Source organism: Balearica regulorum, chromosome 20, assembly GCF_011004875.1.
Source record: "Balearica regulorum gibbericeps isolate bBalReg1 chromosome 20, bBalReg1.pri, whole genome shotgun sequence".
Lineage (NCBI taxonomy): Eukaryota > Metazoa > Chordata > Aves > Gruiformes > Gruidae > Balearica > Balearica regulorum.
This window is the reverse complement of record NC_046203.1, coordinates 9,797,286-9,821,987: the sequence shown is the minus strand read 5'-3', so window position 1 is coordinate 9,821,987 and position 24,702 is coordinate 9,797,286. Positions and strand designations below refer to the sequence as shown.

Below are 24,702 nucleotides of genomic sequence, written 5' to 3'. Positions count from 1 at the left end.
CAGCAGCTGCTAATGAAACCCCATGACACAACAAGTGAAAGGAGTTGTGTGCCAGTGTTTTGCCTTGGAGCAAAAGGCATTAAAAATGAGTACAGTGAAAGGGGAAGGTGTCACTGCGGGTTTCTGGGAGGAAGTGGTACGGGCAGCAGGCAGGACTCCCTGCCCGTCCTCATGGGGGGACCAGAGCTGTGAGCCCATCCTCTGCACAAAGAGCCAGGAGGGATGCAGCCCAGCAGGAAAACACTGAGCATCCCTGCTTTGCCTTAATTCCAAGAGCAGAAATTCCCAAGCTGGTCAAAATTATGAAGTAAAATTAAAATGAAACAATATTTACTTGCTAAAAGAGCTGAGGCAGGTTTTTAGGTTTGTTTTCATTTCAGCTAATGCCAGGTCAGTTTTTCTTTTGATCTGTATTAGTCCCCCCATCCCTATTGAGGCAGCCACAGTGAAAACACACTTCAGACTAGCTGACAGATTTCTGGTGTGGTTTTGTATGGTTTCCTGAGAATCGGGGGACATTTCTTGTTTTGCAATTTTACAGAAACCCACAAGTATGCCTAAGTACTTTAAAGACCTAATAAACAGGTTGGTGTTGTGAAAGGTTATCGAGGGGCAAAAAATTGTAGCACTGCCACGGTCGGCTCGTCTGCTGGCCCCTCGCAGCAAACCCGCTTTGAGGTTACTTGTGGCTGTAGCGAGCACGCTGCGCCGAGGGATTTTGGCATACCGATGAGGCGGATGGTTATGAAGCTGCAAGAAAAAATGCGGTTAGTTTTACTAGCACCTGTGACAAATTCCTCTCAGAGGTCCTCCCACAAGGCAGCGTGTGTTGTACAAGATGATGCAGAAAGAACAGGAGGAGGGAGATAATTGTGTCATATGTTCCCCTGGGGCTCGCTATTTTATTTAAAAAAAGAAAAATAAAAACTTAGAGTTCTTTTTTTTTTCTTCTTTCACAGGGGACATTCAGTGGAAACTATTACAGCGGCATTGTAGGAAGGAGCCAGGCAGCCTCCGTCTGTGTGCTGAGCTCATCCCGATCCCTGTGCCTCGAGGAGCAGAGAGCGGAGGACAAGAGCAGGCGCTTGCACGGTCAAAGCAATGGGGATGGTGTTCGAGGGGGAGGGAGATGATGCTTTTGGCTCTGGCAGTGATTTGCTGTATGTATTGAACAGGGCATTTCGTGCCTCTCTGCTTGGGTTTTGACACAGATAAAATGGAAATCCCCAGGAGTAAGGAGGTCTGTTGTGGGGCTGCTGTCTCTTGGTGTGTTTGAGAGGTTCCAATAGAAAGTGTTTTCTAGCAGATTTCCCTATGAGAATAAAAATTTAATGTAAGAAGAAAGATTAGGAAAACATTTAAAGTACAGAATGGCAGCAAGTAGCTCTTATTTTGCACTCTTCCCCATGCCCGCATGTCCCTGGAGAACACTTACATCTGGCTGTGTTTTTTTGCAATTTTACAAGGAAAGCTTTCTTCTGTAAGATTTCACCTAAGAAGAAAGCAAGAAAGTTATAGAATCAATGTTACAAGGTGATTAATGAACCAAACCATCTCTCTTCCCCCAACCACAGCACTGCACAATGGGTTTTCACTTTCTCCCAGTGGCCTTGAGAACATCCTCATCCTGAGGAGCAGACTGTTTTGAGCTGATGTTTCTGTACTTCATTCTATAGAAAGAGAATGGGGTGCTCAGAAGGGAAAGCACTTCTGTATAATTTCTGGTATACGTCTTTCTTGATAGATGAGTAAGAAGCATTGAAACACTATGCTATCTCTTACATGATGTCTCTTACACTAGAACATATGAAGCATCTCTTGAAGGGACGATGACATGAAAAATAATATTGTGACTCTTACAAGGACTAGCTGTGTGGTCTTCAACTTAGTAAATTAGAGATAACACCAGTGCCATTGATTGCTGTACACCCAGCTAGGACCAATGTAAGCAGTGAACTAAGAGCTGCCAGATGTGAAAACTGGCCAAGAATGATCAGATTTGGACAATAGCTCTAGGTTTCCTGCTTTTTGAAGTCCAATTTGATACACTTCATACTAATTTGCTGAGTACCTTCAGACCCACTGGAAGTCAAAAGGAAGGTTCTGCAGCTAAGCCTGGCTGAAGAAAGAAGCCTTGAAATATCTCACATTGGCCAAGTGGAAATGAAGGCTCCCTGAGTCACAGGTGACTTCCAGAGTGGTTACACTAGCTGAAGCAAGAGACCTTTCTGCCCAACTTGGACCTACCTACACAGGCTGTAGGCTTAAGGCTGTCAACAGCTTTAAACCATAAAAAAAGGAAAGAGCCCACAAGGGAAATTCAAGAATATGGTGCCAAGACGGCACAAAGGGCTGCTTGTATATACATGTGGCTCAAAGGGATGTATGTTTGCAGTAACTCCATTAGAATAAGCTGCAATAATTTCAGGGGAGGAATTTTCCTTTCCAGGAAAGTCCATCTGGCAGCTTACCTGCAAGTGGGCAAACACAGCAATGTCTTTGGGGCCATGGTGCCAACTCACAACATTGCTAAGGTACAAAGCTTTTGTTAGAAATAGACAGGGGGGTGTGTGGATATTTTTTTTTTTTTGAAGAGCATTTGTTTTCTGTGATTTATTTTTTTCCAGGAAGAGATAGCTGAGTCTCAGAACTGATGCACTCCAAATTCTTAAATGCTGGCACTGCTTATTAGCTGCTTGCTCAGTGGAGAATATTCTTCCTTATATAGGCCTTTCAGAATCTAGGTCAGAGGATTAACATGAGTACTGGTTGCTAAAAATCCTCTTTGACAGCCTGCCTTCCTTTATTATTTTCTCACTTTGCCCATTGCAGACGCCAACGCCTGCCAGCTTCTCTATTGATTTCTCCGGAGGTAAGCTGTGATGACCACAAAAAATAGCTCCACTCCCTGCCACTGCTGCTGACCCTGCAAACACCCTCGGCCGGTTGGCCTGTTTGGTGTGTTTGACCCCTCTGACATCAGTTGTCTTCCCAGGAAGGAGAGCTGGGTTTTTTTCAAAGAAACGTGGCAGTGCCGTACCAGCCCAGGCATTTGGTTGATTTGTCAGTGGAAAAACATCTGAACACAGATGTCCTCGTGTGCTAAGGGATGGCGTACTCAGGATACGCTGCCTTCGTCTTCCAAAGGTCCTGTTCCAAGAAGAGGGTGGCTGGGCTAAATGCCAGGCAAGGTGTTAGATGCTCACACAATGGTCCCCCTAAAAAGTTACATCTCCATTGGAGCTTCTAGGAAGTACTGCACTGCAAATAACAGTAATAATAACTGCAGCCTTCTGTGAAATGTTTGCACTGAAACGCCACAGAATATTCTTGATTTTAGATGCTGTTGTTAACTCTGAAGGATCACACACAAAACATTTGTGCTGATGGGACATTTCTTGCCATGCTGTTTACAGGAGATGAGATAGATAACATCTTTCTGCTATATGTATGTACATATAAAAATATAAAATACATATACCCACACATATTTACATATGCTGATCACCAATAAAAGATTTTTAAAACTATCATTATACACCCACTTGTCTGAAATAGAAGTGATTTCCTAGCAGGAACAGCACACACCATTATCACATATTCACTTTATATACGTTCTTAATCTGATTCCTAATCTGTATGCACATGCACACCTATCTCAGGACTAAACTGACATAAAATAAGACTTGCAGGGCAGGTTTTTAGATCTCTAGATGGCCACTTAGCAAGGTGCTCTTAGTTCCCAAAATGCTGCAGAACAGCCCCCCAAAATCTGCTGTATGTTCAGTACTTTGGAAATCTGTCCACCTCGGACGGAGCAAAGTCCTAACAATAGGGTCTGGTTTTGCAGCTAACCGTGCAGCCTTCAACTGGAAAATAAAGCAGCTGACATTTCTTTGGCCAGCAATGTAGGCAAAGCTCATGGCTTTTTTTGCTACAGAAACTTTAAACTCTCATCTTGTGTTGTTTGCTTTGCAGTTGGAATAAAAGTCCCTTGTGTATCCTTTCTGGTATCTCTTCTCCAGAACCGTGGTCTAACCAAGTGTACAAACCACTTTTACCCACTTTCAGTTTGGGCACTCGCTGTTCAGACAGCTGAGCATGCTGATGTTTTGCTTTCTTGCTATGTTCTAACTCCAGACAGCCCATAGGTTGCAGCTGCCTTTAGTTTTGTTGCCTTTGTGATAGAGCCGAGGGGATATCCTCATTTTTACCACCTTGTGTTTAAAGGAAAAGTTGATCTCTTGTCTCAGAGGCGCCATGTGTCTCTATTTTTGCTGTACTGTAAAGTTCCCTGGGTATCCACATAGGTAACATGATCAGGTAGTGTTTAATCAGTGTTCAACCGAGACAAAGCAAACAGCCTTCTCCAGAACCCACTGTGTCGCAAAGCCCCCCAAATCAATGCTTTATTGAGATGGGAACTTTGATCAGCATTGCCAAACTGTAGCAAGGAGAGAAGCTCTAAAGGCACAGATTGCTAAAATCCTTCCCTGGGAGAAGCAAAACCTTCCAGCTAGGAGCATTAATGAAAGCTAGAAGTATATGATTACTGTTCCTTTACCTTGATTATGTTCCCCACCTGCACAGGCCTCAGGCACATGAAGCAAGAGCTGATCTGGGATGAATCCCTCCCAGGACAGCGACACCTCTTAGGTTCTTCATTTCTTACTCTGCAATGTACTTTGAAGCATCACATAAGTGAATGAACTGATTGCTACAGAACTCAGAGAACTCCTAAACGCACTATAACAAGAAAGACAAATGTGCTTTTATCACACACTAACAGAGGAGTGGATGGGGGTATCCATCCAAATGTTTTGGGGTATTAGTGAGTTCTGCTTGCAGGTAGTGTGGGGCTGGTGGGACTCAGCAGCTCCAGGTGGTTGCTATCAGCTCACCAGGGCCAACGATCTTGATACCTTCTGCCATCTGAAACCCCAGTGGTTTCTGCTCCTTTTTCAAGCTATGAGAAGAAATACTGAAATTTATGCTGAGCTGGTAGCACTTTGGGGTCTCTATACCAGTGATGATCAACTAAACACCTCCTAGCTTTCCAATGGTTAAATTTATATATATATGTGTGTGTATGTGTGTGCACACATGCTCTGTGTGTGTATACACACACACTCTCTCTCTCTCTAGTGCACAATGAATACACTGTAGCACGGGTATTTGTGAGCAAATGCATGTACAGACTTGGATAGTTTCTATGTATGTATATGCATACACATTATAGAATGATAAAGTCATAGAACTGTTTGTGTTGGAAGGGAACTTAAAGATATGCATATATACATATATATATATAGACACATATATCACCTGCTGAAGTACAGCTGACTCACTGAAGGCTGAAACTATTTGGCAGCTCGCAGCAGTGCTCCCCCTGCACTTGGGGCATCCTTTAACCTGCTGGAAGAAGGAAGGCTGGCGGGGTGCAGGATGTTAACCCAGCCCCAAAAGCGGCTGGGGAGAGCCTTTGCCTTGGCAGAGCCATGGCCCAAGGGCCTCCACAAACCCACAACAGCCCACACAAGCCTGTGCAAGGCAAACATGAAAGAAAACAAGCTAAAGGGACTGCACCCTGTAGCACTGCAGTGCGGGGTGGTGCAGAAGTGACCAGGGATGTATCATCTAAAGTGACTTGCTGCATCCTCCAGCACGTGGGATTTTACCAGGGGAGTTTCCTGTCTGAATTCTTCCCTTGGTCTGATGGCATGATGGCAGCACAGCTAAAGGGCACTGGCAGGCGCACACACACTCATGGTATGTGTGAGTGTTGCCCTTGCAGTGAAGAGAAGCTCTCCTGCTACTATGTGGAAGCAGCACCTCGTCAAAGAGCTATTTTTCAGCTCCATAGCCAAGTGAGATGGCAAGGGTTTGGGATGGGGGCAATGGTTTGGGGTGAAGCAGGGCTTAGAATTGAGGTTTTGCTCAGGGGCGCTGAAATTTTGGTAGCTGAGAGACCTTAACCCATGTCAGTGAGAAGAGTTCAGAGCAGTGGCTGGAGCTGTGAGTGCTTGGAAAGTCTTTTGGAAAGCAAAGAGCAGGCTGGTCAGATGCAATCGCAAATGTGAAATCAGGATATCCTCTCCGTTAAGCCCCCCCCTGTATCCAAATATAACCCTGGCTGAAATACATTCACACATACAGGGCTTCAGAGGAGACTCCTTTGGGCTGGTGGGAGACTGCCAAAACACAGCGCTGCTGCCTGAATCATTGGTCTGATGAACTTATTAAAAAAGCATCTGCAATTAATTTGACTGCTGTGCCAGCACTGCAGTGGGGTGTGTTATTTCCGGGTAGTCTGGTTACTATGAGGATGCACATAGCTTGTACTGAAAACATACAAAAATTGACATCCTGGGAGTCTAAGCTAATTTTTCCTATTTATTTTCTAGGGAAAAGCCAAATGGTTCAGGGTATACACATACTCAGAATATGATGGATTTTTTTTTTTTTTTTTTTTTTCAATTTATCTCAGCTAGTTATACTTCTTGGGTCTGTCGTAATGGACTTGAAACATCTCTGTGGGAGCTACTTCAAAATTTCCCTCGAAAACCCTTCTCTAGGGATGATAGCTTTTTTTTTTTTTTTTTCCTAAGTACCTTCTTTGCAAGCAGCATTCAATTTGCGTGGAAACCTACAACACCTTGGTAGTAAAAAACTCCCAACTCTTTCTAAAGCTGAGACTTTTACAATTGGTGAGATGAAAAAGTGGAAATTATCTTTGAAAATAAATCTGAATGGTTGTGCTCTCTTAGTGTCATAGCCAGGAATTTTTTTCTTCCACTTGGATAAGAAACAGTCTTTTTCACATTATTTCTCCTCTCTTTTTGCCAGTTACAGAAATAGAAGGACAAGGCACTAAGTAAAAGTAAAGAGGCAGGGGAAGGGCGGGGAGGAAATGAGCACTTTCAGTCCTGAAAGTAGTTTCGGTTTAAGCAGTGGACAAAATTTCAGGTTAGCTGTTGTTTTTAACCCTTTCCGCACAGCTATAAAGAAGGGGGATGCCTTAGGCAAAGGGAGCCGCAAAAGTGGCAGTGAAAGGGATTATCTGTACCGAAACCATCTGTGTGTTTGTTTTTTCCCTCCTAATCTGTCTGTCTTGGTCTCTTTCTCTCTTTCCTCTTTACAGCATATAATTTACAGTAAAAACACAGGAAGCTGAATGATTTCCTCTGAGGAAAGTACCTGACAAAGAGGTGAACGAGTAAAATCATCGGGCCCTTTGACTTCATCGCTACCCATGTATCCTCAATGGCTTCAGGCACAGACGCTATCTTGCAAGGAGACGCCTTTGAAGTGGTTTTGCCAGTGCGTGGCAGGTGGGAGGTACACGAGGCTTGAATTTTTCCCTGTGGCAATCTAAGCCCAGGGAGTCCTGAATCTGTGAATAACACCAGCTATTAGTTACGTTGCATGTTGTGCTCAAAAATACCCTCTTAACCAGTAAGGCACTGTGACTAGTGCTCATTCTGCACACAGTGCATGGGCTTTGGAGGCTGCTCTCCGCTCCCAGAGGCCGAGATGTGTGCTGGCTCCTGGGAGTCGCAGTGGGGGTACAGGGGGGAGGCAGTTTGCAAGCTCCTGTCTATATGGCACAACCACAGCTGCTGTTTTGAATCTGTCCCCTCTGTTCCTCTCCACAGTCTTCTGAGAAGCCAAGTGAGGGAAATAAAACATCAGCAATACGGAATCTGACCCGCGCCTCCTATATTGCAAGACCCCTTTGAAAAGCTCAGCCCAAACTTTTGCCGTTTCTCAAGTCCTGAAGAGGGATTTTCACCCTAAAAAAACCCCCCTTATCCTCAATGCCACCTAAAAAGGCACAAGTGAGTAACTCTTCAGATATCATCTCACTGAGACCATGAGTTCCCCATACTTTAAAAGTGACTAAAACTGAAGTGGGTTTTTCAGTTTGCATGTGTCTAAATGTAGGAGTAAAGGCATGAAAGACAGAGATTGTATACTTGGGTAGAACATCAGCTTCTTTGTTTAACTGTAATGCAACTACTTCCTCTATCTTTCTTTTCCAACTCCTACTACCTCCAGAAAAACCTTCCTTTAAATTACAGAGGTGTTGAAATGCTTGCATGTGGTTATGTTTTCCTGCTCCATCCTCCACTCGGGATGTCATTTCCACTGCAAAATGAAATAGGACTGATTCATTTTGCAGAAGGAACATGATTGATACAAGCCCGGATGGAGACTCATTTGCAGCCCTGTGGAAATTCCTCACCAAGGTTGCTAATCAAGTGAAAACCTCTTCACCCTACAATCATCGAGGTTGTCTTGCTGCTCCTAAACTTCTTGGGCTGGAGCCAGGAATAGCTTGTGAGCAGCTGAGCATGACCCAGAAAGCCAGAGCTGTTCTTACATCATCTTTTAGTCTTTCTTTCTGAGAACTGTCTTTCCCTCTCACCTAAACCAGCTTCGTCTTCACCATGGAGCGGTCATGTTATTGTCTAGATTGAAGGTCTGATTAAGATGTGTTTTTTTACAGAGAGGCTGTCAGCCTTCCAAGAACAGAGATCGTATGTGCAGCCTTTGCTGGTATTTGCTTGCAGTCTCTTGGTGACAAACCACACCTTGTTTATCAAGACAAACATATGTTGTACCCACACAAAGCTGCTGTGGCACTACAGGCTGAGATTTCTTTACCTGGTGAGGTTGCTGGGGAAATACCCAAGAAAAAGGCATATGAACAAAGACTAGAGTCAGGAGGGTTTCTGAGCAGACGTTTTCAAAAGAAAATGATAAGGCAATTCTCAAACAGGGGATATCCCCACCTGGAGCTCTAAAGATGCTGAAAGGTTCATGTCTGTTTTTTAAATTTTTAAAAATTTTTAGTTCCCCCCCCATTTCCCAGAAAATGCATTTTATCATTTTGCCTGATCCTTTTGTCAAGAGCCTATATTTGTAACATTCTATGAAGGTGTCTGATATCTGCTCGTTAATTCCAGTCTGCCTGTAGCTCCTGATGGAGCGCAGAGAACCAGCAGCAACCAGCCAAGCGCTGTTTCAGCAATCCCAGCTCTATTCCAGAGGCCTTTGTCATCTTGTCCCCATTCCTGGAAGGTGGAAATATGAAGTGGCAAGGTACCTATGAGGCTGATGCCACCATCTTGCCGTTTTCTGGGTGGAGGATCAAGCTGCTGCTTATTCACGACATCTAAACATTTCTATTCAGCTTTCCTTTCTACTAATCAAGGTCTGACAGAGAACATTCATGAGGTTAAGCAGAAAGAATGCTTAGAAGAAGGAGGAGAAGAAGATAAAATGAAGAAAAGAAAATGAAAAAAGAAAAAGAAGAAGAAAAAAGGAAAAGGAAAAGGGGAAAGAGAAAAAGAAAATGAAAGAAAAATGTACTGCTCCTGCAGAGTTTAACAGCCCTCAGCATTATGGTGGCAGCTGCGAGAAGGTTTTTCAAGGCTGCAGTTTTGGATTCAGGCAGTGAAGACTGAGACCAAATGGGTAGAGGGGGCAGCCACTGGATCACGCTATACTCGATTCCTAGTTTTACACACTCTTTAACCCCCAATTATGCCCAACTCCTCATAGCAAAGCAAGTCAAACTTGTAATTTTGAATGAAGTGACACCTTGTACAGGAAAGATGGGAAATAGAAGGTGTCTTGTCTTACAGTCCAGTGCAATAGTTTGAGCAATAGCAATAAGTTTGACTTATTCACTAATGCAGGCTTGGGCAAGATGCCCTGGTTTTGTGGTTACATTTACCCCAGCAATAGGTGAGATCAATTCCCATCATTAATGAACAAAACGGAATAGCGTCAGGAGAAGAGGTAAGGGAGCTGCACCCAGGGATGGTGCAGCAGAGGAGGGGGCTCTCCCGGAGTCAAACTGATCTGGCATCAAGGTCTTACTCTGGTTCAGGCACATGGAGGAATTTTAATTATCTGTCATCTCCCACATCACACTGGAGTGCTCTACCCACTCAGTTTTTGTGGCTGCACACTCATGCCTGGATTCAGAAAACCCCATCATTTAGTAGTCTGCGTCCCACAGAAAGCCAGAGGATTTAATAAGCTAAGAACTGCCATCAACTTAAGCCTCAGTCCCCCAAAATTACCTCTCCAGCTGTCTTTTGCCCAGCTGGCTTGAGGTGCTCACATCACCCAAATTTAGGTAAGAAATCCAAGCCTGAGATCTTGCTAGGACTGCAGTACCAATCAGGGGGTCTGCAGGGCTGGGCACGCACAGACTGAAGGAGGGAGGATAGGTGCAGCGGCACTGGAAAAGATGCTTTGCCTTCTACAATGCCTCAAAACTACCCTTATGGATACAATCCTAACCCCATAAATCCCACTCACTTCCCCAAATATCTCCTTCAGTGCCTTTGAGATCTTGGGTCTTGCTGCCTAAATATTTTTGAAGCTCTTCCCCTCCTGCCCTCTTGAGGCTCCTAAACCGCTTCGTCATGTTAAGTATTAACATCAGCACTAAGGTAACTTCTGGGGGTTTAAGCTGAGAAACGAACCAGACAGCAGTTTGGTGCACCTTTGGCAGGTTTATAAGTAGATTTCATAATTGAGGATGTTTTTAAACTATTCTCACAAGTGACAATCAGGAGAGGGGGAGAAAAGCCAGACAGTGAATATCCCTTACCACAGCCCATGGTGGAGCTGTTGGGTACCAAATCAAGCTTGTGTCAGCTCTGAAGGGTGTTCTGACATGTGTTACTTCAAGGATTTGCCAGTTTCTCTCTTGCAGTAGTAATCATGAAAAATACTGAGCAGGGCATCTGTCAGTGAGTAATTACAGGAAATATCATCTTCTGTGCAGTGTTTTCACGTCATTTCTGGAGCGAGGTACAAACCTGAGCCTGTCTCCAGCAGCCCTGTTTGGATCTGCCAAGCTAAATGACAACACAGCCAGAGACAGTCAGCTTTGTGATGTTACTAGAAATGAGGAAATAATTTCATAAATGTCAATTCTTCCTCTGAATGTCTGCAAACAGACTGCAAGAGCTTTCAAGTCCCCAGTTATACAGATTTACTGCCATTTCCTAGTAACTTGAAAAGCATCTTGAGAGTGGAGCGTATTCCTTCATTACTGGATTTGTTCTCTTTTACACTGCCAATCATTTGCTCTGACAAACACCAAAGAAAGGCTATTAATTACAGAGAACTAATTTAATACAGTGCTGCAGCTCAGATCCTTGCCAGTGCTCTGGAAGGTCAAAGGAGACTTGTGTCCCCTATGTAAAACAAACAATAATCAGTAGTAAAACTTCAATTGGGGGGGGGGGGGGGGGGGGGGAGAGAAAGAAATAAATTCAAAGTACATGAAATAATATTCATGAAGAAAGTAAATAGGAGTTCCTCTTGACATGTGCTTTTGCTGTCACCTAGCTCCTGCAAGCCGAAAATAAACTCTCACAGGTGTCCTTGCAAAGTTCCTGCTGTGTGGCCGTAGGGCAACACTTTACTACATGTAGCAGGTAGTTTTCCCAACAAAGACCACTGCTGCAGAGGCACCAGCAACAGCTTGGAAGCTTGGACTACTGGACGTCACCACAGGAGAAGACAACAGTGAAGAACAGCAGCAGCCGGGGTGATGCTGGGGACCTGCAGGATTTCCCAGCGCTGCCAGACAGAGCAGGCACAGACCCAGACAGATGGACTCCCTCTGCCATCTGCCGGTAGCCAGGCTTAAGATGGATGAGGAGGGTGAGCAGGGCTGCTAGGAGATGCTGGAATACAAATTGTATGAACAGAAGACCTCCAATGGCTTACTAATTCTCTTAGGAACTTCTCCCACTTTCCCAGCCAGAAAATCCTCTGCACCATCCCCGTGTGTTCTCACTCTGTGGTCCTAGAGTCTGCTTAGCGATGAAAAGCTGCGCACTGTGTGAGACGGTTCCTGGGAGATGCGTTATAAATACCCACAGAAACTAGGCATTTCTTAAATCTAGTTGCTGAGACTGATTATTAATAAAGCAGAGCACACAGGCTTTGATGCTCCTGTCTGCAGCACCTTCTGTGGCTGCATACAGCAATTCCTGCTGTCCCGGGATCTCTCACAGTAAGGCTGGTCCTGGTGCACACCTCGGCATGGGGGATCCGCACCAGGCTCTCTCCTCTGGGGTGATGCCAAAGTTTCAGTCAAGACACAACCATTCCCAAGGGCTAACGCTCAGCTAAAGCTCAGAAATGCAATAATCAAAGGATTGCGATTAAAAATAATAACAATATTAAAACAAAAATTAGGAAGGGAAGTGATTCCCTCCCTCCTTCCTTTCCTCCCTCCTGATTTTGAAGTTTTTTAGTGACATTTCCCATGCACACACACTTTTTACACCCTGTGTCATATCAACAATAGCTGACCTTACCTAACAGCTAACACTTCACAGTACGTCTCATTCGCAGAGCTGATCATATCTGCTCTGACCGAAAGCACTTTCTTTCCCAGCCACCTTCCAGTGATTACCAAGGAGGAGGTGGAAACATTTGCTCTGTTTGAAAAGTGCAACCTTGAAGTAGGGCAGAGAGACTGGATTAAAACAAAAGAACTTTTATTGTCTTCAACTGAAGAGTATGATACAGAGGAACTACACAGAGGTTTCATTCATATAAAAAAGAGAGCCCTTTATTTACACAAGTGTTCAAAGTTGCCAATGGTACCTAACAACAACTACTCTGTATTTTCTTTGTACTCTTTTGTTAGTTATTCCCACCTAAATGGAGCAAGCATTGGTCAGTAACACTTAGAAAAACATGTAAGAAGCTTTTGGGCAGAAAAAAAAAAGAAATATGTTCTAAAAGAAACCAAATCCTTATGGGCATTTCACTGTAACAAACCCAGCAGAATACTTACAACCAATCACTACCTAAAGGAACAGTTTTCGGTACGGGCTCAGCAGCCTCATCATTCTCAGCCTTTCTTTTACTTCCCCATCTAAGTCAATACACTCTGGACATGCACAAACTCAACATGTATGAAAAAAGGTAGAAATTTATTTAAAAGTAATTGTGCTCTTATTTATAAAAAAAAAATTTACAATCAGACACTGTCCTGCTGTGTTTCCGAAAGCATGTTTCTCTTAAAAAATGACAAAAACTTAGCTTATTATTATTATCATTATTATTATTACTTTGTCATTATATTAATAATATTAATCTTACGCTTTAGTTTAAAAACATACTGCTTTCCCCTTCCCATCCCCTCCTTCTCTGTGGTACTTGATATATATAAAAAAAGGCTTTCCAACAACCAATTATAACTAATAATAATAATAATGATGATAATTAACCGTACACATTTCTGTGTGTAAAATATGGCTGGTTCTAAAACAAACTACCAATGTACAAAGCTGTTCTCCCTCCCCTACCCTGGGCCACCCAAGAGATAGTCAGACTGTGGAAGAACTTTATCCCAGAGGCTTTCTGAGAAAATAAAAATTAATAAAACAACATACAACCCTTGAGATCGTTGTCTTTGGTGTGGAGGACATTACTGGTGGGCAGCCAGAGCTGCTCTGCTGCAAGCGCTGGGACGCTTAAGGCTTGTTGTTGGACGGCTGCAGAAGCCTCTCTTGGGCCAAGGGTCACCGATGCTTTGGTACGACTACCAGCTCCCCACACCCCACCATCCCAGTGATGCCAGAGAATCTCCCCACACGCCCACTCTATATCCCCCCACCCCCCCATCACCCTGCCCGTAGCCCCTTCGCCACCTCTGGGGCTTTACGCTCGCTTTCGTCTTCCTTCCAGGTTTCGGAAGCTGGAGGGTCTCAGCTTCATCTCCGCAAACTGGATGGAATATTCGTGGCCCTTCCAGTGGAACCAGTTAACACCCTGCAAAGACAAAGATGAAGTGTGGGAGGTCACACATTCACTACTTCTCCTGTTTTCAGCTTTTACTGCTCTCATTTCAGCTTGCAGGCTGTTGTCGAACTTGGGAACAGAGGCATTACAAAGTAGAGGGGCTTTGGGAAGCACAGGGCTCTGGCAGCTAGCGTGCACAATCTGTACAGACTGACCCACGTGCTGTCCCCCAGAGATGTCACTCTTTGCCTGGCTTTGTTTCACATGTTAAAAATTACAATTGTTCCCTGCACACCTGGGATGTTCCCTTGGAAAATCATACAAACCCATCAATATTTCCCCAGAAAACATTGATATTTCACCAGCTGACATTAAATTCTTGTTTTGTGAGCCACTGCCCATACCTTTCCCTATCATACTTTGGTCTGGAGAGTGGGCTTGGTTGGTGCTCTGATGCCTGGCTAGCTGAACCACCAGACAGATCCATAATTGCAATTCCCATTCTTCTAGTGCATCACAGAAGCCGTCAAACACCAAACTCACCTGACTGTGGCTGTTGTCACCGTATCTGCCCATCAGATTGACTCGGTGACAATTCTTGTACCAGAACGCACCCTTGTATGACAAAGCACAGTTGGTGATGGCAGAATCGTTGTCCTTGTCAAAGGTGGAGAAGGACCTTCCGTTATGGTACATCATGGAGTCACCTGGGTGGGGGAAACAAAAGAAAGAGCAAAGTCAGAGGTTTGCCTTGTTTAGATTACGTGGGAGTGACCATTCTGCAGAATATGTTCGGACTGGGCCATGCACCATCTGTAAAGCCTGGCTCTGTATCAAAGATTTAATTTGATTTGTTTTAATACAGAAGGAAGTACACAATTTTTGTTGTTGGAGGCAAGTCAAAATATTTTTCTAGGTGGTCTCTAATCCCCAATTTATTAAGTGGAGTTTTTTATGCAGTTCAATTTCTGCACTTCCTGCTGAAAGCTGGATTTTGGCCCTATACAGAAGGACAAACCAAGTCCAAAGAGACCTCCACAAGGAGTGAATCGAGACGAAAGGAGTCTCCACGCTTAGCTGGTCCATGCAGTAAAGCTACCCATCTTTTTTAGCTGGAAGCAGAGAGAGAGATGTCTGCCTCCTCCCAGGGGCTGGGTGCCCATTTACAGATGGGTGCAATAGGAGCAGCCTTCAGTGTATGCCTGATGCAGAGCTCACATCCCTGCCTTAGTGTTGCTCCATCCATTAGTCTCAGACCTGAATGCTTAGGAAGAGGAAGTAGTAGGACTGAATCCTACTAGCTGTCACAGCTACTACTGCTGTGCACCAGTGTGTTTGCCTTAAATAGGCAATTATTCTACTACTGCTGCACATGCTTTGTCTGTATCCCTATAAGCTGTGCATAAAGTTCATGTGATGGTCACAGGGCAGAGTCCATACACACACGTCTCTGTGATCTGTTTTATGCCCTTAGCAGCATGAAATTACCTCCTTTTAAGACACCCTGTGGAGCTGGATTTATCTCTTAATCCTTTGAAGCCCTGAAGAGGACTCAATAAGGGCTGCACGGTTTGCCCCAGTATGATTACAAAAGGCAGATGATTTGTTCAGCAAAATTACAGATCATGTTATAGCAGGACTTTGCTGCATATTCCACTGACAAGAGATGAGGCTGTGCCAAGCTATTATTAGCTGTATAAATGACAGTGAAGCATTGGTCAAATGAGATATATGGCTGTTTAATATACTTGCTTATATTTTATCACAAGCATGCCATAAAATGTGGCACCTAAGTGATTGGAGGATTTAAAATGGAAACATAAAATATACTGATATATTCATATTTCCAAACACCTAACATACAAGAGGTACCTGCTGTGATGCTGATATACAACATTCACACAGTTACCTTGAGCCAACTGGGAGGAAATTGCAAATCAGAAGAAAAAAAAAATCTCTCATCTCACCTGCTGTGCCGCTGTACCCATCCACTCTTAGCCGGTATCTGCTCTTTGCGTCTCCGACACTGAACCTGTCATAGACAGCATAAGCTGTCTCGCCTTTGTCCCGCAGATCCACGCGCAGCTCGTACTGGCCCTGAGAAGTGATTTTGTGGAGGTTCTCCAGACCTGTGGACACAAATGAACAATTCATTTGTCTCCCCGTGTTTATTTCTCTACCATCATGCTGTCCCATAAAGGGGGTCTTACTGGCCTGTGGAGATACACCAGGGAATGAACACTGGTGAGGAACTTAAGCTATCTCAGCTGTGGGGTAACGTTAGCACAAAAACAAATAGATAAAAACAGCCTGAGAGACGTCTTCCCTTCAAATCAGAGTAGCAGGTAGCCTTTTGGGAAAAGCAAAGTTGTGCTGCATCATCATCATCGTCTTTCATTTACAGCCAAATATAATGTAGCGCAGTCTTTGAAAACTGGCTTTTTACTTCTATTTTCCCCACTTTGCTTCTTTAAGTCATATGCTTTTGTTGCTGGGGGTGTCCTAGCAGTACAGGAAGAAGAAGGTTTGCAGTTGCACATCTCACTTCTTACAGAGCAGCAGTGAGCGTTGGTTTGGTGCGTTCGGTGACCGGGAAGCATGACATCTGTGAGCTGCAACTGGAAGGACTGACTTGGACCTGGCAATTTCAATCTTCCTTGCAGCATGCTGTCCCTAGCCTCCTTCGCCCAGACTATGTTCCCTTTTACAAATACTCATGCCAACTAAATGGAGGCTTCAAAGCAGCTCCTACTCTTTCAGGCTGTGTTCATGTTTTCTTTTTCAAAAAGACAAATTCTTGCCCCTTACCTATCCAGAATTCATCCTTAGGATCTCCAAACCCAGCCACATAACTCTTCCAGTTCTTGTAGAAATCTTCCTTTCCATTTTGACGCCTCAGGAACACCTACAACCACCGCATGCCAGAAGTGTTAGTGACAGACTGCCTTTGACAGAAAGGACACCAGCGATGTGGCTTTTACAAATGCAGAGCTTGGCATTGCTGCTCCCCTGCCTTTACCACCAAAGCAGCAGTCTCACTGCAGTTACCCAATTGTACCAAGACCGTTGAACGCTCCTTGCTTTTCTTAAGTCTCTAGTTTCTCTATTGGATTCCCAGAGTCCCCTGCATGATGTGGCCTTTTAGTTCCTGCTCTCTGCTTTAACAGCCCCTTGCAGTTCTGTATTTCTCAGCCAAGACTTTCTACACCCTCTAGTCTCCTAGCCAGGCATTTCTCCAACTCTTTCTTCCTTTCTGTGCCCTGGGTCCCTCTGGCATGTTCAGATTTGAGGGTGTCAGTACAGAGAGCTGGCATTTTTATTGCCATTCATTTGTTGTCTGGGTGGGATGTGTCCCATGTATAATGGCCTGGGAAGCCCGGCCAGCCACCACGCCACATGGGTGCTGAACAAATGCTTTCTCTGGCCTGTGCTTTAACCTCCTTCACTATCTCTCTCATTCAGATAGAGTCAGTCCACCCCTCTCTCACCTAATTAGCTATTCAGAAGGTATGTATCTCATCTAAGATGGTCATTTCCGCACCCCTACAGCCAGTGGAGAGAGATCGGTGCTTTTCTGAGGTGCTGAAACCACTGATGTGACCCATCCTTTGGAGACACCTCTCTCCCCTCCAACTACAGAAAGAGCTGGTAACCTCGTTCTAGGCACGTAGGTCCTACTCGAGATAAAATTCCCCAAATTTACAGACAAGTCAGATCTACTCTATTTTCAGAGCACTATGAGGGATGCCATAGATGAGCAGGGATGGGATGTGCTACCCCTGCTCTCAGCACACGCAGACGCGTGGGAGGGTGGTGCGGGCCCTCTCCCTCGTACTCACAATCCATCCGCCCCCGTCCTCGCCCATGTCGCAGAAGACTTGCAGAGGCTGAGCTTTGTCCCCATTCAGGTAAACTGTGTAGAGCCCGGAGGTGGTTTCTCCATTCAGGAGAGCCTGGGAGCAGTCTTTAGGGTAAGGGTAGAGAAGACCAGCTGTACACACAAATAAAAAGCGAGAGCAGTCCTTAAGAAATCAGCAATTACAAGGAACTTGTTGAATACAGATGACTCATGAAAAACTATTTGGGTCAATGGCACAGCCAGGTAGAGAGCCCAGAAACGGGCTTGTAATTGCTATCCTGCATACAAGAAATTCACAGTAAACAGCAGATGATTTAAATTTTGTTTTGAATATGTTTTTACACATCTGTCTACAGACAGAAGTGCTGTAAATGCCAGATAACTACTCCATGCTATGATGGGAATGCATCCTCCAGCTAAATATTTAAATGCCATGAGCTGTGTTTATGGCTACTTTTGGGTAAATCCAAATCTACCAATCTCTGATTATGTGACAGAAAAGGGAGGGGGAAATACAAAGGCAGGACTACAACCAAAAATAACTCAGTTGGGAATATTTTGCTAGCAAGTACAATATTAAATACATCATAAAACTAGGCTTTTAAAAAAACATAGCAAACAATAACAGTTGAAACTACAAGGAAATGTTGTTAAGCATTTCTTTCTGACGACAAGCTAATAGCATCACTGCAGGCAGAACAATTTCTAACTCCCCAAAAAAGCTTTTCTTTTTTTCTTTTTAAATTCACTTAAGCCATTAACTTTTTCAGCCAATGGTCTAATTAAGTGATGTTCTAGGTGTGTCCATAGGAGAGTTTTTAACTGTGGCTGCTCACAGAGTGGCAGTTGCTCCCTTCCAGCGTGTTGCCCATCACTGCCTGTGCCTCAGCCACAGAGAATTTGCATCAGCTTTGCGATTTGGAGCAAAGCAGCTCTCTAGAGGGAGCTACTTCAGTGTTTCCCCTCTCACTAAATAGCACACAAACATATGCTAGAGTTAAGGCCAGGCTTAAGCATCTGCCTGAATGAGGCTGAGACTGCATTTGTATGGGCAAAGGCACCCCATTCAGTCCCTGCTTATGGTCAATTTGCGAAACGTCACTTAAATACAGCCAGATTTAATTCTTCTCCTATTTCTGGTTGTGGATCGTCCCCTGTTGGTGTTCATCCTGCTCTACACAAGGAGTGACTGTGAGCAGACTCAGGGCTGTGTGACTTTTATTAGCACTTCTGTGAGTCCTTGGGCTGAAATTGGTACAAGCGGCAGAAGGAAGAATGGAAATGGCTGAAGGTCCTGCTGCGTCTGAAAGGCTGGAACCGTGAAAAGTGAGACAAATGACAGGCAAAGTTTCACAGTTAATACTGAACAACTTCTTTTTTTTAATGGCAGCTGTGAAGTGACCTTCAGAGAACCCAATCTGTTCTTGCAGTCAGCTCACTGGAGAGCTGTCCTGTTAGAGCTGGAACAGACCTGTTGTGTGGGTTTGCAAAAACCGATCTCAGAAAGAGGAGAAAAAAAACTGCTCAGAAATTCACCTCCTCGGACCACTGAACTGATTTGTGTGTGTATGTATGTATGTGTGTGTGGTTTGCTTCATTTCAACTTAAAATGCCAATTTGTTTTAACAGCTTGCTATGCATCAGTACAGAGGCAAATCAGGGTGTTGGTTTGGATTTTAAAGAGTACTGCTCCTTTCAATATTTTACACGGGAAAGGCAGGATGTTTCATCAGAGAGGGAACTATAGAGGTGATGTGGATGAATATAAAGAAAATAATTTCATCCTGCTGGTCCAGGGGAAGCAGATGACACTACAGCTCAGGGGGAACAGGGACTTTTGCACCAACACTACAAGCAAATGAAGTGCACGCTGACAACTGGATTACAAATCTTCTGTGGGGTCTGTGTCTGCTTATTGCAGGGCTCAGCGCTGTCCTGAGAGCAGTAACTTAGATGTTATTTCAGCTGTGCATGTGCTCTAAAGTCCTTACTTGTGGTGAAAATAGTCTGGATCGTTTTGCTCTTCAGAGATCCGTTCAGTGCCTGCAGTTTCACTGTGTACTGGGTAGATGGGCTCAGGTCTGTCAGGCTGTAGGAAGTTGTCTCGGGGTTTATGATGACTTCCTGTGGGGAGGAGAAATAATACAGGGAAATCTCAGTGAGAAACTCATAATGACCAGAACTGTCACATATTTTAGTTTGTCACATTATTTTTTTGGTGGTAATTATATATGGTATTTTTAACCATCTAAATTATTTAATACAAAACTTCTGTTCCTCTAAGATTTTTATCAAGCTAACTTTCTTTAGAAGTTCAAGAAAAGTTGCCTGGAAATTAATGTTTACCATCATAATGTATAAGCTGTATGGTTTAAAAGCAAGTCAGCATAAATGTTTACATGCCTTGAATGTACACATTGTATAGATGTCTCTGTGAAACTCGTAAAAAATTGAGAAGAATCACATTTTAGGTCAAGGAAATACAATACTCCAGTCTTCAAAAGGCTGTTTTTCTGTAACTTTAAAAGACTGATTTTCAGTATGCTTACAGAATTTCCCTTCTTGAAAATCAGAACCCATTCTGATGTACCAGGCTGGGCATCCAAAATTATCTGTCATTTTTGCTGGGATTCATTTCATTCATATCTAATCATCTAGTGTAATCTAGTCATGGAGGCACATAATACAATTATTGGAGAGCAAGAGGTGCTTTCAAAGGTGATTCATCCTGCCTTAGACACCTCACTTGCACAGGGATGGATTCTCCTGAGTTTAGAAAGGGGAATCGCACTCTTTGGGGTGTGTGAGTTTATTCCATGATACAGGTTTGGAATGAGGGAAAATGGCTGCTTGTGCTTGTATCCATATTGTGGAGAGATGACTGTCAAAATTCAGGCTGCAGCTGAGCTTCTGTTTTAGGCTATAATATAGGAAAGTACTTAAGGAGGTTTTAAATGCATTTGTGTTCAAGCTAGCACTGAAACAGGTGCTTTGTATTTTACCATGTTTAACTTAACCACATGATCATGTTCCATTGCTGGACACTTCAGAGCATCTCTACTGCCCAGCTTTGAGGCACAGCCCTTCTGGTTTGGTTACAAGTGCTATACCTTGACACTGCCATCAATGGACTCGTAGATCAGGAGATAACCGGTGACAGGAGCACGTGGAGGCCTCCACGTTATCACAGCTGTTTCTGACTGAACCTCAGTGGCACTTAAATCTCTTGGAGCATCCAGTCCTGAAGGAGACAACAGATCAATTACAATCACATCTATATGGAGTTTAGTACACAGGTTATCTTATGGGCAGAATATTAAAACAGGCCAGAAAAGTAAACTTTTTCTCCCCAGAAATTTGAAATTAAAAAATATTTCAACCTAGGCTTTGTGATTAAAAATTAATTTTCCCATTGGAAGTTTTAAAATACAGGTATTTATTTTATCTAAGTTAAAAATATTGGCTTGTCTCAGGCACTTTAGTTTATAAGCAGTTGCATTGAAATGTCTTTTGAAACAAAATTATGTCTTTCATTATTTCACATAAGATGACAGATCAGTATTTACATATTGCCAGGAAGAAAAATTTTGGTTCCAATGATGCCTCTTTTGAATAGGAAAACTTTTCATACTTGGTCTGGCCACAGCTTCCCTTCTCCACTGTAATTATAACACTGAATTTATACGGGTCAGCTCTTGGTTCTCTAATTAACACCCTGGGACAAGTCAAGTAACAATCAGGAAAATGAGAAACATCCATGATTTCATTGATGCTAATGGAAAGCCATAAGTATGAAATCAACTGGATACCTTCACCGTAGGTACCGCACATCAGCTCCCAAAGAAGAGCTCCTGCTCCTGCTTTGTGTGAGAATCTGTAGAACTGGTGACAGAAAACCACCTTCTAGGTCAATCACACCAACCTTCCACCAGAGAAAATTTGGTGCAAATACCCTCAAAATTCAGCTTTCTAGTAAAAAAAGCACAATGTGCTGGCTGACTTTATGGTATTAGAGAAATGTAAGCCAGGTGGAACTAGAAGAGATGGCAGCTCTCCCCGCAGTGAGGCGGGACATAGCACCTGTATTAAACTGGGTGGAGAGGGTCTCGCTCTTCTGCGTGTCCTTCAGCGCGTGGACACTCAGCGTATACTCAGTTGCAGGTCGAAGGCCCTTCAGGTCATACTCCACAGTGTTTCCTGATACCATCTGAGTAACTGCTGGTTCTAAGAAGAAAACAAAGAAGAGAACAGGTTGCGGCATTATTCAGACATGTCATGATGTACTCGGCTCCATGCTCCACTCAGTGGTACTTTTTTTACTAGCTGGGAGCAAGCGCAAAAATAGTAAAAGCCCAGAGCCCATCTCTTTGCTTACACCTATGCTGAATCTGAATTAACATCAGAGTCCTTTATCTAAAAGTATCAGCACTCTCTAGTGTTCATATGAATTACAACACCACCTTTTCTTTTCAGGAATCTCTGATATCTCTGTTCATGTCTGAATTGGAAATGCTTAACTAAAACAATCACTTTTAAAATGCTTCCAGCGAGGTATCTCCTTCAAATAACAGCCCCTGCCATCCTCCTGGAGTGACACTGCTGCACCCATTTCTGAGCACCTCTCGAGAGCTGTAATGCTGTCAGCTCCCTGACCCATCACTAATTCTTCTTACCATCCTCAGAAGCGTAGGAGACAACGTAATTATCCACAGCAGCGATTGCCGGCTGCCAGGTTGCCAAAGCCTCAGAGTCTGTGATGTTCACCACTACGAGGCCTGACGGGCTGTCCAGAGCTGAAAGAAAGAGAATAACAGATTGAAGGAGTTTGACAAACATTCTCAGCTCTGTGCAATGCTCCGTTGTAAATATATCAAATGCGCAAACACTGCTGCTTGATGCAGCTTTTATGATCCCCTTTGGAATAGCGGAGCTGTGCAGAAAAGACGTCAGTGTCTATAAAGAGACATCAAATGCCTCCACTGGAAAGGGAGGTCAATGCGCAAAAAGATTAAACACTGGGAACGGACATAACTAACTATGTTCTCAGATCAGTCTTGATATCATCAATCTCAACGGCTCTGTCTGAGCTGACATATTTCTCTCAACACCCTCAAATCTGGACTGCTTTTTGGAGCAAACTCAGGAGACAGAGCTGGGAAAAATAACTAATGTGACGGCAACTGATAGCCGCTGTGACCTTCCACCAGCTTGCCCTGCATGTTTAAAAATAAACCAAACAGCCAGCCAACCATCCAAAATCCCCACACATCCTGCCTTGCTTCCTCATGGGACTCTATTTTGCACATAGTTTTATGCTCTCCCTGAACTGGGTGGATATCTGCCTCCAGTACCATTGAAATGGGCTATAAATTTCATGTTATTATCCAATACTCATCATCTTGTTCCTTGCCGCAGTTCTCTGAATACTTGTTAGCCCCAAATAAAGAATGAATGAAAGAATGAGACTGCAGGGTGAGGTCAGCAGGAGCAGAGTGGACTCTGATTTCCTGCAGGGATATTTAAAGTTGTATTGAAGGAAAACCAGGGCAGAGAATGTTTTTATGCTTAGAACACAGCCTGGAACCTGGCAGATGTGGAGTTTGAGTCCACAACAGGAATTGTTCTGAATTGCTGAGCTGGCCCTTTGCTCCCTCATCTGTAAAAAGGTATTAATTAAAATTCTGGTTTTTTCCAATGTATTAGGACTGTAACTACATGAGTTGTCTCTGTCTCACTGCAAGGTGGTTCATCACTTAGCAAATGGGAGCCTGATCAAACTTGCAAGATCTATACTCATCTGAAATACAAAGACATAAAGAAAGAGTGGGCAAAAAACTTCCTACAGTTTGTGTGGACAGTAAAAATGGGATCTCAGTGGGTCTTCAGCTCCGGTTCCTGAGTCTCTCCTACAGCACAGACAATGCATTTGAAAACCTGCTATTTCCTCTTTAGATATTACCTGTTTTCAGAGTGCCAGAGACAGGTTCACTTTCTTCAAAGCCTTTCACAGAGATGATACTAACGTTGTAGTCTACACCTGGGACTAACTTCACCAACTTGGTCCTTGTCTTGCTTCCATCGACTGTAACAACATTTGGAGTACCTAGGATGAAGCCAAATGCCAAGGGATTAGTGACACAATACTCTGGTGAATGCTCAAAGGATCTCTTTCAAGTTAAAGACGCTATGACCAACATGGACATATTTGTACAGGAGATGAATTTTCTCCTGTTAGTTACAATCATAGATGTCAAAGGGCAGCCTCAGAGAAAAATATCGTTGCCATGCTACCTAAATCTAAGACACTGGTTTGTATTCATTCCTAGTGGTATGCCAACAGTAAGAAAAAATTAACATTTCTGTCCAGAAAGATACAATTTTACAAATGAGATGTAAGGTGAAAACACGGCACTCTCTACATGGAAGTTCATACACCTGTGAGGACAGGACTTGCAGTTTAGATCTCCTTTGTTTCTGGTAAGGGCTGGAAGTTTCTCCTTCACCCATCTCATTTCAATTAAAGATGTAGCATGTATTACTTTAAGAGGTGCTGCATGTGTTGGTGAGAACTAAGGACACATATTTGTTTCAAATTGTGGGTTTATTCCGGGAAAACATTTAGACAAGTGCCTAACTTTATGATTGTGGATTGCTCCTTTTCTCCTGTGGGATCACTATATATTTAATGTTGCACATGTGCTTACATACTATATTGTCTAAAGGCCTATATCTTTACTTGTCCTAGGCAATAGCATGTCTCTTATGGTCCTGACATCTGCAGTGTTTGCTCTTTAGCTGTTTCCTTTCAGAGATGTCCCTAAGTTATGGTAAAAATCTGTTTAAGTATAGGAAGTTTTTTAAGCTGAACACTAAACCAGAGATACAATGGATGGAATGAAACAACATTGGGGAGTACTAAGAAAAATCACTGCCTTGGAAAACTATTATAGCCATAGATTACGATTATTATTTCCAAGGGCCATCTTTTCAAATATGCTTAGCTCATAAATTGCCTACAAAATAATAAGAAAGTTTGGAAAGACATCCTTATG

The 24,702-nt window shown here is 43.5% G+C and overlaps 1 protein-coding gene and 1 long non-coding RNA gene across 6 annotated transcripts in view; one reads left to right on the top strand and one right to left on the bottom strand.

Moving 5' to 3' along the window:
- LOC142604627 (uncharacterized) overlaps positions 1-9,275 on the top strand; it is a 41,304-nt gene extending 32,029 nt beyond the window's left edge. Inside the window, exons 2-3 of the long non-coding RNA XR_012838479.1 lie at positions 7,142-7,338; positions 7,656-9,275. This is a non-coding gene — a long non-coding RNA (uncharacterized LOC142604627). The remainder of the gene's footprint in view (positions 1-7,141; positions 7,339-7,655) is intronic.
- Positions 9,276-12,522: 3,247 nt separating this feature from the next.
- The window catches only part of TNC (tenascin C), a 72,784-nt gene continuing 60,604 nt past the window's right edge, over positions 12,523-24,702 (bottom strand). For all 5 annotated transcript variants that reach the window (XM_075772201.1, XM_010305069.2, XM_075772197.1 and 2 more), the window contains 10 exons: positions 23,610-23,753; positions 22,324-22,443; positions 21,731-21,874; positions 20,761-20,891; positions 19,642-19,774; positions 17,631-17,782; positions 16,600-16,696; positions 15,759-15,920; positions 14,335-14,498; positions 12,523-13,821 (listed from right to left, as the gene is read on the bottom strand). In XM_075772201.1, coding sequence (XP_075628316.1) covers positions 13,711-13,821; positions 14,335-14,498; positions 15,759-15,920; positions 16,600-16,696; positions 17,631-17,782; positions 19,642-19,774; positions 20,761-20,891; positions 21,731-21,874; positions 22,324-22,443; positions 23,610-23,753 — 1,358 coding nt within the window. In that variant the 3' untranslated portion in view covers positions 12,523-13,710. The remainder of the gene's footprint in view (positions 13,822-14,334; positions 14,499-15,758; positions 15,921-16,599; positions 16,697-17,630; positions 17,783-19,641; positions 19,775-20,760; positions 20,892-21,730; positions 21,875-22,323; positions 22,444-23,609; positions 23,754-24,702) is intronic.